Below are 14254 nucleotides of genomic sequence, written 5' to 3'. Positions count from 1 at the left end.
AATAAAATTTCATCAATAAAAAGCGCCGTGTACACTACCTCAGAGGTGGTGCGGGAATGTGTGCATATAGTCGAAAATACGACTTTCCTGCGGTCTTTTTTGTAGACAATTTTACGATCTACAAATGTTGTTTGAACCATTTTTCGGTGGCTCTCATTGTTTCAGAGATATACGCAAAAAAACGCAAATTTGTGACCTCTGACCTCAAATAAAAAACAACGTACAGGTGAGATCGATGGGTAATTTTGACATGTCATGTGTAATGACGGATCCAAGCCCTGCACAAAAATCAGCTTTTTGGAAATTAATGCAAACTTGAATGTCTATTTTGACTGGACATGCCTACTCCAGCGCCCCGAACTATGGTGGCAACGACGCCGGCAACTGCACCGGCAACAACGCCGGCACCTGTACCGGCAACCGCGTCTGCAGCGGTCCTTCAATCCGCACCTCGTGGTGGCACTCGACCACCACCAACACCATCACGCACCACGGAGACCCTAAGGTGCCCCATCTGTCGGCGCCCACATCGCCTGCACCATTGTGGCATATTTAGGGGTATGCGACCCGTGCAACGGCAGCAAGTTGTCCAGGCCCATGGGCATTGCCATAACTGCCTGTCACATACTCATGGGACAGTCACAAGGGCTGTGCCAAATATGCCACAGGCCGCATCACACGCTGCTACATCGCAGCGCGGCACGCTAAGTGAATCGGCCACCCATCCAGCGCGGCCGTATACCCCGCTTCCCATCCGCAGCTCGTGGCGGGCCCCAGCGAAGCGGAACCTCGTTGCGGCGTCGGCAGGCGGGACCATCACCTCGACGGTCTACGGGGCTGAGCAGCGTTGTGGCAACATTCGTTTAGGGGGGCCTGTATGGTTAAATGAGCTTCTGCGCCCCCCTCTTAATATACCACATCTACACCCCACACATACACACTATATTCCACACGTCATCTTTCATCCCACACACACCAACTCATCATCATCTACACCACACCTTTCACACCACACACGAGGACACCAAACACAATCAACAAAAGGGACTGGCGGACGGCGCACAGCCTCTATTTCGATCGATCCGTGCTCGCATCTACAACCGACTTGTCTTTTCGTTTTTTTTCTACGCTATCGCATTAAAGATGTAAGGAGTTATCCTGTCAACGCGGGCGCATGTTTTTTCCGAGGGATCACCGGAAATGGCGACGCAATGGCTGAGTTTCAAATATCTTTTTCCAAAAATTCCAGAATATCTTTTTAATAGTGTATGTTTGTAACAAAACAAAAATTGTTGAAAAAGAGTGTCTTTTACCAGAGGAAACCCTGTACTATTAATTTATGCATATAATTAATTAATAAAATTTATTTGGAGGCAAAAATAAAATAAAATTTAAAATTTATAAAAAAAAATGCAATTTTTTGCAAACAAAAAAACACACAAGAACGCTAAAGCAAAAACAAAACAAACGAGCTGAGTTGAAGGACAAAATGTTTAAAAAGGAAGACATAGGGAGGAAGAAATTTCATAGTAGCATAGCCAAGACAAAAGAGAAGCGAAGAAAAAAATTACAAAAGTATAAAAATCAACATATACATGCATATAACGGTAAATCCATGGTGCAAATGCATTTAAATATGACAAAATGCACACTATATATGTGGTCCGATTCAGAAATTGTACTAGCCTGGTTGGAAAAACCACCACATGCATGGAAGACGTATATTTCTAACCGAACGTCTCAAATTCTTGACCTAGTGGGATCATCCACTTGGCGTCACGTAGCCAGTGCTGACAATCCTGCCGATCTAGGTACAAGAGGGTGCAAGCCACTGCACCTTGCCACCACCACCCTCTGGCGGAATGGCCCCCGATGGTTGATAGAATCTCCTGATTCTTGGCCACAATCCCCCATGCGCAACATTATCGCCCCAGAAGGTCGAAAAATCGCCACCTTTCACACATTGTTGGAGGATACCGACATCCTTGAACGATTTTCATCGTTTCCAAGAGCTCTCAGAGTAGTTGCTTATATGTTCAAATTTATAGAACAACTCAAAAGCAAAGTTAAGGGATCACATAATTTCCCATGCAACACAGTGACGCACCTAGAGTTATAAAAGGCAAAGGTCGCACTAATAACATATACACAAGCGCGCTATTTCAGCCGCGATATATCACTACTAAGAGAATCGAAGCCGATTGATAAAAAGAGCTCACTCTTAGTCCTCAACCCATTTCTGGACACGAAAGGTCTGCTTCGTGCCAATGGTCGGCTTGCTAATTCGAGCCTAACATACAATGAACGCCACCCCATAATAATTCCAGAGAGGTCACCATTTGCCTCATTATTCCTCCACTACATCCACACCTTAATGCTACACGCCGAACACCGTCTCATGCAACAGATGGTACGCCAGGAATATTATATCCCCCGTCTTAAGCCGCAAATCAAGAAGTGCATCTTCACGTGCAAGATTTGTACTATGCACAAGCAGAAGATGCGAACGCAGATTATGGCAGCACTTCCACCGGAACGCTGCAATTTCGCTCTGCCTTTCACCACCACAGGTGTTGATTTTGCTGGGCCTTTCCAGGTAACGGCGTCTATGTTCAGGTCTCCCACTCTCATGAAAGGCTATGTGGCTGTCTTTGTATGTTTCACGACAAAAGCAGTACACCTTGAGCTGTGTAGTAATCTGACGACGGAGGCTTTTCTATCGGCATTTGCTCGCTTCGTCGCTCGACGTGGCTACCCATCAAAAATCATGAGCGATAATGGCAAAACCTTTACCGGAGCTCAACGAGCCACAGAAAAGCAATTTGTGGATTTTTTAAAACAAGTGTCACCCGACATCGTACAAAAGTACGCCCCTCAAGGTATCAATTGGCAATTTATACCCCCAAGCGCTCCTCATATGGGCGGTTTATGGGAATCAGCTGTAAAAAGCTTCAAAACCCATTTCAAACGGGTAGCTGAAAATTATAAATTCAATTACGAAGAGTTCACGACGTTATTAAATCGAATTGAAGCCATTCTCAATTCACGGCCACTCACAGTACTATCGCAAGACCCCTCAGATTTCACCGCCTTAACTCCAGGGCATTTTCTTAAGGGAGCACCCATCCTAGCCATTCCTGAGCCAGGCGTGGAGTAGCAATCTCTATTAAATCGATGGGAGCGAATTAAAATTCTCCATCATGATTTCAGCCGCCGATGGAAGGACGAATATATAAAGGATCTCCACAAAAGATACCGTTGGAAGACTCCTGAACAAGCGCCTAAACTTGGAGACTGTGTCCTACTGGCGGCTTGGCCGCATTGAAAAGTTACATTACGGCTCCGACGGTCACTTACGTATCGTTGATCTCCGTACACAAAACGGAACGCTAACTAGACCGCTCGTGAAGCTATGCTTTTTGCCAACTTCCGATGATCGCGAATCCGAAAACCTCAAAAATAAACCGGTATTATCGCTACACAATAAACGAACCAAATGAAACCAATAAAACACGAGAAAGTACGCAAATAACAACCCGTTAAAAAATAACAACCGTCAGAAAATAACAAACCGTACATCAAAATAACAAACCGTAAAGAAAACGAATAAAAAATGGTCGATCCATACGACGACCCATTCATGCCACATATAGTGGCACGATTGCCAATATCTAATTGTATGACAGATTTCTAATTGACAATCTCATTTATACATAGATCACCATGGATGTAGATACACCAGTCGCAACCACGCCAACAGCTCGGGCTACCAATGCGCCACGTACCGTGCCTACTCCAGCGCCCCGAACTATGGTGGCAACGACGCCGGCAACTGCACCGGCAACAACGCCGGCACCTGTACCGGCAACCGCGTCTGCAGCGGTCCTTCAATCCGCACCTCGTGGTGGCACTCGACCACCACCAACACCATCACGCACCACGGAGGCCCTAAGGTGCCCCATCTGTCGGCGCCCACATGGCCTGCACCATTGTGGCATATTTAGGGGTATGCGACCCGTGCAACGGCAGCAAGTTGTCCAGGCCCATGGGCATTGCCATAACTGCCTGTCACATACTCATGGGACAGTCACAAGGGCTGTGCCAAATATGCCACAGGCCGCATCACACGCTGCTACATCGCAGCGCGGCACGCTAAGTGAATCGGCCACCCATCCAGCGCGGCCGTATACCCCGCTTCCCATCCGCAGCTCGTGGCGGGCCCCAGCGAAGCGGAACCTCGTTGCGGCGTCGGCAGGCGGGACCATCACCTCGACGGTCTACGGGGCTGAGCAGCGTTGTGGCAACGCTGCAACAGCTGCAGCGCCTTTTAGCTAAACATTCGTTTAGGGGGGCCTGTATGGTTAAATGAGCTTCTGCGCCCCCCTCTTAATATACCACATCTACACCCCACACATACACACTATATTCCACACGTCATCTTTCATCCCACACACACCAACTCATCATCATCTACACCACACCTTTCACACCACACACGAGGACACCAAACACAATCAACAAAAGGGACTGGCGGACGGCGTCCAGCCTCTTTTTCGATCGATCCGTGCTCGCATCTACAACCGACTTGTCTTTTCGTTTTTTTTCTACGCTATCGCATTAAAGATGTAAGGAGTTATCCTGTCAACGCGGGCGCATGTTTTTTCCGAGGGATCACCGGAAATGGCGACGCAATGGCTGAGTTTCAAATATCTTTTTCCAAAAATTCCAGAATATCTTTTTAATAGTGTATGTTTGTAACAAAACAAAAATTGTTGAAAAAGAGTGTCTTTTACCAGAGGAAACCCTGTAAACCTTTAATAATTTCTTCAAATACTATTAATTTATGCATATACCTTCTTAGAGGAGAAGATGGAAGAATATCGAAAAATGAGTCAAAAAAGAAAATCATTAAGCTAGACGACGCAAGAGAGGTAACACTAACCTATCGCAACTATCAGAAAGAATTTCAATTGACTACAGATGCTTCGAAACACGCCATTGGAGCAGTATTCGGTCACATTTATTTCAAGAACATTACTCAAAACAGAGGAGAATTATGCAGCAAACGAGAAAAAGATGCTAGCGTTTATTTTGTCACTTAAATCATTACGTGACTACTTGTATGGTACAGTATAAAAACAGACCACTTATATGGTACAGTTAAAATTAAAATATTTACTGATCATCAGCCCCTAAAGTACGCATTAAGCAACAAAAATGACAATTCAAAACTTAAAAGATGGAAGGCCATCTTGTAGGAATATGATCACGAAATAAGATACAAACTAGGCAGGGCTAACAACGTAGCTGACTTCTTATCCCGACCCCCCTAACTCAATTCATTAACAAAAGTAACGCACTCCGATGAAAGTTCAGGACGCAGTGAAATGTGGTTACTTACAGAACAAGAGAATTCTTACGAATTAAAAATACCCTTTTCTATATACCACACACATATAATCACTAAATCACATTATACTGCCGACGACCTACATATATAACCTGTTAAAACGCAATTTAAACCGTTCTGCAATTAATGGAATACTTACTTCTTAAGACATAATAGGCCAAATCCAAAAATTGTATCCTATACATACACTTTAATACCTTCGAAATTAGATTCACCCTATCAAAAGTTGAGGACTTAAAATCATACGAACAGCAAAAGAAACAAATTAAAGCTGAACATAGAAGATCCCATAGAAATGCAATAGAAAATAAAAAAAAAACAGATCATTTAAAAATTCTACTTCCCCCAAATGCAGTCTAAAGTCAACAAAATGGTCATGCAATGTAGAAAATGTTCAGAAAATAAGTACGAGAGACATCCAATCAAACCTTAGATAAAACCCACCCCAATTCCTGAATATCCAGTACAAACTCTTCGACTTATTTATAGCAGAGAAAACATTATTACTAACAGCCATAAATAAATATTCCAAATACGCTCAGGCAAAAATAATTGAATCCTAATCAACAGAAGATATACGGGAACCGCTCAGACAAATACTCTCCACATTTGGAATACCAGGGACTAATTATTGACAACGAAAAATTGCTCAATTCACAGAAATTTTATGATGCTTAAAAACCGAAGACATAGATAGAAATTTTGAAGAATTACTAGATAGAACAGTTTATGAATACAATTTTACAATCCACTCCACAGTTGGACAAAAACCATTTTTTTCGAAAAAAAAAGTTTAGATAAACCCTGAGCAATATGAGAAAGCCAGACAAAAAATACAAAAACTGAAGCTCAAACAAGAATAAAATTTGAATTTCATAATAAAAGCAGATCGAATTTCAAAGACAACGCTTCAAGACAGACAGTTTATACAAAAATTACAAAAGATTTGGCACAAAATTGACTCTTCGCTACAAAAAAGGTTTGTTCAGGACCGACCAAATTAGAAACTGGATCGTTCAAAATTATAGATCTAATCAACTGCAGGACTATGACAACACCATCCGACATATAGAGACGACAGTTAACGAACGAATAATTTTATCCCTTCTGAGTCAGAAAAAAAATTTAAATAGAGTCAGAATAAATAAAGGCATTAAGAAAAAATCATTAGACTTAATAGGATCAGCTTGGAAATGGATTGCAGGAAATCCTGACCATAGCGATTACAATATTTTGATAGAAAAGATGAATAATGTTTTAGAAAATAACAACAGGCAAGTTGTAATAAATAAACTAACAAACGAAAAAAGTAATGAAATAATACAAAACAGCAATAAAACAACCAAATATGTAATGGTTAATAAAAATAATAAAAAAATAACTTATTAACATAGCTTATGTTATCCATTGGGCAAAATCGAATATAATAAATTCCTATATTTTAACAGACAAAGGAATAGAAATTACATAAGAATTTTTAAGAAATGAAAACATACCATGTAAAAACGTAGACGAAACTTTAGAGCTTGCCGAAATTAAAGCTGCTTCTAATAGCGAAAACATAATTTATATAATAACACCATTATTCTGTGCACTTGACAAATTCAACATATTTCTAATTTGTCAAAATTTGAAATTTATCAAGCATTTCGTATTCTGTGTCTGAAATAAAAAGCTCTTTTCTTTATAAGTTGTTAAGATGTCAAATGTTCTTGACAGTGCTCGTTATGAATTAAATATCTGATTGTGCAACTTGTTGTGAAAATCGAAGATAGTTTACTTTTGTTATTATTGTTAAACGAAGATGAAAATTGTGAGAATAGGAATCGCGCGTTTACGCTATGATAGCAATCCATTTTCTTTGAGCGAGAATACCTTTGTGCAAAATTTTCGATTAACTCGTGAAATTTGCCGTCGCCTAATTGATGGACTAGCCCTACACGATAATCAGAAAACGTCACTACCTTTAACTGTAAGGTTTCTAGCAGCTTTGAACTTCTTTGGACACAGCTCATACAAGAAATGTGTAGGTAATGCGAACTGAAGCTTTTATTTTTATCAAGATTGTCACAGAATACCAAAATATTTCTTGCTTGATAAATATTTGAATTAATTTTCAATATTTTATTAATTTGTCAAGTGCACAGAATAGGGGTGTAAGTCTGCTACAACCGAAGAGCGATAAAGTAAATATAATTAATAAATAAAATTGAGTACAAAACAATTAGATTATGTGAAAATAAATTTATGGAAAAATTAAAAATTGCAAATCGTACAATAATTTGTCTATTTGTCCAAGAAGTGTAGTGGTTGAAATTACGAATCACACCTTAATTTAATTAACAAACAATATAAATCTTAAAATGAGTTTAAGGGATATGTTAAATCTGAAAAGGAACCTTGCACGGTGCACGCAGAAAATTATTTGGAAGGCCTATAAAATATGTCAGACCGAAACGCATGTTTATTTTCGTGCAATGACACATAAAAAAATAATTGCAACCCTGTGCTAGCTGTCATCTTACTTAAATACATATTTTGACGTTAAATTGTTGAGGAAGGTAAATTTGAAATAGATTTTATAATTTCTATTTAAATTCTAAAGATTTGTTACTGTTTTTTTGTTAAGAATGAATGCAGAAGGTGAGCCAATTCACAATAGCCATGCACAACAGTCATTTACAATAAATTGACCGAAGCAGCCATTCAGATATCTATAGATTCCGCAATGGGTATTCTCGTGCCCTTGTGTATTTTGGTATAGGATTTACGCAATCTGCAATCTTGCAAGTGCAAGAGAGTCCCCCTGATGTATTTTTCAAATGAAATAAGAGAAAATAAGCCTTTGCCAGCAATATTGCAACCAATGGCAATGCATAGCAAAATAGAAGAAACCCTATCTTTGAAATCAATTAAAGAATTTCAATCAAATGAAATTGAAGAAATGTTATTGTTAAGGAGACAAAATTATATTTACTTAGTAAGGTTAGTTAATATATATTATATATAAAATATAAAATTAAACGGAACATAATTGATCAAACATTAGGGTATTCTCTTGCTTTTGCAAAACACTTGCACGGTGCCTGAGCACACATGCAGCAAAATATTTGCAAGGGCTGTTAAATATGTCAGACCAAAACCCATGTATATTTTCATGCAATGACACGCAAAAATATAATTGCAACCCTTTGTTAGCTGTCATTTTACATAGAGATATATTTTGACGTTAAATTGTTGAGGATGGTAAATTTTCAATAGATTTTATATTTTCTATTTTTATTATAAAGATTTGTTACAGTTTTTTTGTTAAGAATGAATGCAGAAGGTGCGCCAATTCACAATAGCCATGCACAATAGTCATTTACAATAAATTGACCGAATCAGTCGTTCATATACAATGGGTGTTCCCAATTTCAATCAAATAAAACTAAAGAAATATCATTGTTAAGAAGACAAAATTATATTTACCTTACTATTAATGTAACATCTACATTCATTGTAATGTCTGTAATCATAATTGTTCTAAGTAAATTTAACCCTTCGTTGCATGATTTAATTTCCGTGAGAATAAAAATTTTTTTTTAATCATATTTTTAATGTGGGTTATTAGAAGATGACAAATTTGAAATTTTATGATTGCCGTGTTTCTAGCAACAGTGTAACGTAAAATTGCATATATGGAATATCATGCAGCAAATCTTATCAATTTACAAGGAAATTACTGAACGGATATGCTCTTTATTTTATTGAATAAAAGTGGACAGAAGTAAATTCATTAATTTTACAATAAATTTCAGTTTATTCTATATGCAATTTTTTTAAACAATTTCTTGATTTGCTGAAACATAAATTAATTTCACGTTTTTGCACCTAACATATGTACGTACATATATCCGTCACAACTTGGTGATTTGCAAGTAACTCAAGTGTCCATCCATGTTGGCCAGTGATCCATGAGGTTCAACCGTACTTCATTTTCAGTGATGGAACCACTTCTCTGGTGCTTTCTATAGAAATAAAGTATGAGGATTATACTTATATGTCGCAAATACCACTTCTTAGAGCGTATTTTGATTTTGTATCGGCCTACAGCAAATCTAGCAAATCAACACCCTCCATGAATTTGTTATACTTTGATACATATAACGTTTGGGCAAGCGACCGTTATTTTCCGTCCAAATTTCGCATCAAGCCGTTCAACTACTAGCTCTGGAGTTTTGCCACACTAGCTTGAAATCAAATTTACGATTGCATTATCTCTTCAGGAAACTACAGATATATGAAAGTTATCCACGTTTGCATATTCAAGGGATTTTTCGTGTGCTTTCTTCATCATAGTTTCTCATCTAGAAGCTTTAAATTGGGAATTCGGATCCGACGAACTGTTCCCAGTGAGTAAATTCCACTTTTACATAGGTGGCAAAAGATGTATAGTAATTCTTAAAGAAAACTTTTTAGTTCTTATATGGGGGAATATCCCTTGGTAATCTTATAACTATGTTGGGACTTGATCCCGAATCAATTTCCTCAGGAAGTCTATTGATGCTGTTGTGCTCTTGGCCAGTATAAATTTGGAAGTTGTAATTGTATCCAGATATACCAGCCAAAACATATAACTTTTATTTTTATCGCATTTATTCACTGACATTGTGTCCTGTATTCATTTCTTTCCTACTGTTGGCGTTCAATATCTTCGAATATGAATTTGAATTTGAAGGAATTTGAACAATAAACATCACAATACATATCCGTAAAAACTTTTTCAGATCTTGTTTGTCTATACCATTCATTTCTCTGGGTCTTTTTGGCAAGTGCATAAATTTCCATGAGATCGTCTGATCATCCTGCGTCTATTATAACATTAACTTCTTTAAAATTATGTATTGGTTGGCTTGCTTCTTCCTGGTTATATTCGTATTGATGTAAATCAAATTCAAAATATGCTTCATCACCATCATTTAAATACTCATCTTTGCTTTCATCCCAGTTTTGTATTATTCGTGAGCTATTATTATAAGTAAGCGCCTTACAAGTAAAATTTTAGGCTTAAATGCATGGCATTACACATGCGCAGTGATACATTATAACTCTTGTAAAAATAATTCGTGTGAAGACCGAATTTGTTATTTGGGTAAAAAGCCCTCCAAAATAATAGTAAATACTTACATTTTATTCCACATTCTACAAATAATGAAAATTTAGCACTGCATTTTTAATATACCAGAAAGGAGTTTATTCTTTACTACGTATATCCACAAAAACTCAAGAATATTTGCGAAACTCTACCAAAGGAGAATAGTGATAAGGTACGAGTATAATTTTCATTTGGCGAAAGAATAACTGTAAATTAAGAAACAATGTAGCTGCCAGATCAACGAGAAGTTAACATTGCATATATGCAATGCTATGCAACGAAGAGTTAAGCAAAAGAAACCTAAAATAAATAAAGAAACAAACCTTAACCAAGACACTATAGAATTTCGAATTTAAGGGCGGAGGAGTTAACGCATAATACGTAGGTTGCTATATATATTTCTGGCCTAATAATATAAATAGGCATATTTATCAACGAAAATGAATTTTTTTTAATTTTTGTTTTTTTGCCGACTGCTGTTTTGTTTCGGGCTCATACGCATAGATCCACCTGTGACGATCTTATAAACGTCTTTTGAAGCACCGCGATCGTATTTTTTCAGCATTTCTTTACACCAATCCACACGAGCATTTTTTTGAGCGATTGTCAAATTATGCGGGATCCAACGAGAACAAACCTTTTTTACGGCCAGGTGTTCATGCAATATCGAATGTATGCTGGTGGGAGAAATGCATAGGCATGCCTCTATCTGAAGGTAAGTTACATGACGGTCTTGCATTATCAGTTCACGTACGGCATCGATGTTTTCTGGCACAACGGCTGTTTTTGGACGACCTTCACGGAATTCGTCTTTGAGCGAGGGTCGGCCATAGATTTTCTAGAAATGAGAAACTTAATGATTTTATTATAATACTAGGAGAAAACGTTTTAAGAAAAATGAAAGCACAAATAAATCGGTTTGGCTACTTATTAAGTTTTACTCAAGTGACGTCACACTCAAAAAATGAAAAAGTAAACTACACAGTAGGAGATAAAGATTACGAAAGTGAAGTGAAAAATTTAATGCAAAACAATTATAAAATTGATAATTTACTCTATACAAATATTGTACATGTAGAAACTAGAACTGAAACTAGGGATCCTGTTTGGGTGAGGCATATCCATACCCATACGCCGACCAAGATTTTGTGAAAAAAGAAATACATATCTTGTTAAAAAATATAATATAATAATATAATTTTAAAAAGTAGGAGTCCTTACAACTCACCTATATGGACTGTATCAAAGAAAGGTACATATGAGAAAGGGAAACCAAGGAAAGAATAGTTATAGATTTTCAGAAACTGAATAAAATCACAATTTCAGACAGATATCCTATCTCTGATATAACCATGTCCCTACAAAATTTAGGTACTGCCAGATACTTCACAACTTTAGACCTCGAGTTCTAAGTAAACTATCAATCTCCGAGACTAAGGAGCAGCAAATGAAAGATATTATACAAGGTCTGTCGCAAAAGAAACAGAACTTTTTAAATATAACTGTTTCTGGTGGCGCCACCTATTAGTGGGTATATGAAATAAAAAGTTTGATCTCTTGTTGACATTTAGTAAAAATTTTAATACAATTGGATAACTACAATCGATGTTATCGATCAAAAAGTGACAGCAGCTTTTGGTATTGTACACCGAGAGTTCGTCCCACCTGGGCAAACGATTAATGCTGTGTTTTACCTTGGTGTTATGGCGTCTTTTGTCACGCATTCGTCGTGCTCGACCATAATACCGTGAGGCAGGGTCCTGGCGCCTGTTGCACGATAATGCGCCATGTCATCGGTCGACGCTTGTCGCTGATTTTTTGACAAAAAACTCCATATTAATCATTAATCACTTACCCTACTCACCTGATCTGGCATCCTGTGATTTTTACCTATTTGGAAAACTTCATTTACCCATGAAAGGACACTGGTTTCAGGACATTTCAGCTATCCAAAAGGCGACGACCGATATTCTCAAGAGCATTCCAAAAAATGACCTTGAAATGCTAATTGACCGGGCTAAACGAAGCACAAGGAAACTACTTTAAGTAAAAAAATATAACTTTTGGAAAATATTAATTTTTTGTTTTTTTTTTTAACAGTCCTGTTTCTTTTGCGACAGACCTTGTATTACCAATATCATACTCACACTACATAGGGTCAACACGAAATTATCCCAGGAAAAGTCAAATTTTTTTCGACAACAGACAGAATTTTTAGGCCACATAATAAAAAACGGACGCATTACTGTTGCCCCCAAAAAAATTGAAGCAATTGATAGATTGAAAACTAAGTAACCACGAACCTAAAAGAACTTAGATCATTTTTAGGACTAGCCTCATATTATAAGAAATTTCTAGAAGCATTAGCAAGCTTTAACAATCTATTTGAGATGAGAAAACGGCTCAGTTTCAAAAAATAAAAGTTCAAATATAAAAATTGAATTAGACCAAAACGCCTCAGAAGCAATGAATAAATTAAAAGAAAATATTGAATTACTTATGTATATCAACCAATTTTCCAAAAAGGATTCGATTTAACTATGGACGCAAGTAACTATGCTATAGGCGCAGTATTAAGCCAGGGAAAAACCCAAAAAGGAAACAAAATTATTCAACAAATGAGAAGGAAATGTTAGCCATAATATAGGCACTACAAAAATTAAGAAGCTACCTTTATGGCATAGCCGACTTAACCAGTTACACTGACCACCAGTCTTTAATTAGCTGATGCATTATCACGACAAATTAATATGACATCAGATAAGAAGCAGAAACTTCAACTTATAGAAATATTAAACAAGTAAATACACCATTCAACTACTTTAAACAACAAGTACAGATAATAGGATCCAATAAAAACCAAATGGTTATTAACACTCAATTTCCTAAACAAGAAAGTTATATTATATAATACATTTCTCTGCAAATGAACACTTAATTGAAATTATAAAACGCATACTGAAACCAAATGTCATGAGAGCACTCTACGCACACATGGAAACATGGCATGAAATTCAACCTAATATTAAAACAATTTTTGAAAGATACAAAAATGTATTTACTCTGAAAAAACTAAATGGTATAACCGAAACTACAAATAGAGAAAATATACTAGAATTATTTACACTCGTGCATATATAAATGCAAAAAATAATTACAAAGAAATTACGGAAACTTGTTATTGGCCTGAACTAAAGAGAGATACAGAGAGAGTAGTGAAAAACTGTGTAAATTGTTTAGAAAATAAATATGAGAGAAAACCTATCAAACATCTCAAAGGAGAGACTCCAACGCTTCATATAAAAAAAACGCTTAAGAAATGGTAAACGCTTCCTGCGGTAAATTTTCTTTTGCTTGTAGCTCTGAAGAAATCTAGTACTAATTTTTAATTTATTTTTTCAATAAAATGGGAATGGCAATGCTGGTTTTGCGAAGAAACATGAAATCACCAATTGTTTCTTGAAGGAAATTCAAAGTAGTCATTAAATTCATTCCACAATAACTTAAATCTTTATTATTGTTTAAATTAGCAATGTTTGAGTAGGTGCCCACTTCACTTTTGTCTTTGATACACTTACCAATTTCACTTATTGAAATAAAACACCCTGTTAATTTGTAAGGGTAATTCAAGATGTATTTAACTCGACTTTTCTTTAACTTCTTTACAAATGCGGGAAATGAGGTTACTTTTAATTCGTTTTCAATTT

General features: G+C 37.0%; 1 protein-coding gene across 1 annotated transcript; it reads left to right on the top strand.

The window, feature by feature from the left end:
* Positions 1–362: 362 nt before the first annotated feature.
* Positions 363–4335, top strand: LOC126764428 (mucin-5AC-like). Its single transcript, XM_050482112.1, has 2 exons — positions 363–875; positions 3718–4335. Exons 1-2 carry the CDS (start codon positions 363–365, stop codon positions 4333–4335), a joined length of 1131 nt encoding a protein of 376 aa, XP_050338069.1.
* The last annotated feature ends 9919 nt before the right edge of the window (positions 4336–14254 follow it).

This window comes from Bactrocera neohumeralis, unplaced genomic scaffold (assembly GCF_024586455.1).
Source record: "Bactrocera neohumeralis isolate Rockhampton unplaced genomic scaffold, APGP_CSIRO_Bneo_wtdbg2-racon-allhic-juicebox.fasta_v2 cluster09, whole genome shotgun sequence".
Lineage (NCBI taxonomy): Eukaryota > Metazoa > Arthropoda > Insecta > Diptera > Tephritidae > Bactrocera > Bactrocera neohumeralis.
The sequence above is the reverse complement of the archived record's forward strand: the minus strand, read 5'-3'. Positions and strand labels throughout refer to the sequence as shown.

Bases quoted from the DNA above. Each gene is read 5' to 3' on its own strand.
- LOC126764428 (XM_050482112.1), top strand. From the start codon at position 363: ATGGTGGCAACGACGCCGGCAACTGCACCGGCAACAACGCCGGCACCT. The intron at 876-3,717 runs GTATGGTTAAAT...ATTTATACATAG, and splicing joins ACATTCGTTTAGGGGGGCCT to ATCACCATGGATGTAGATAC.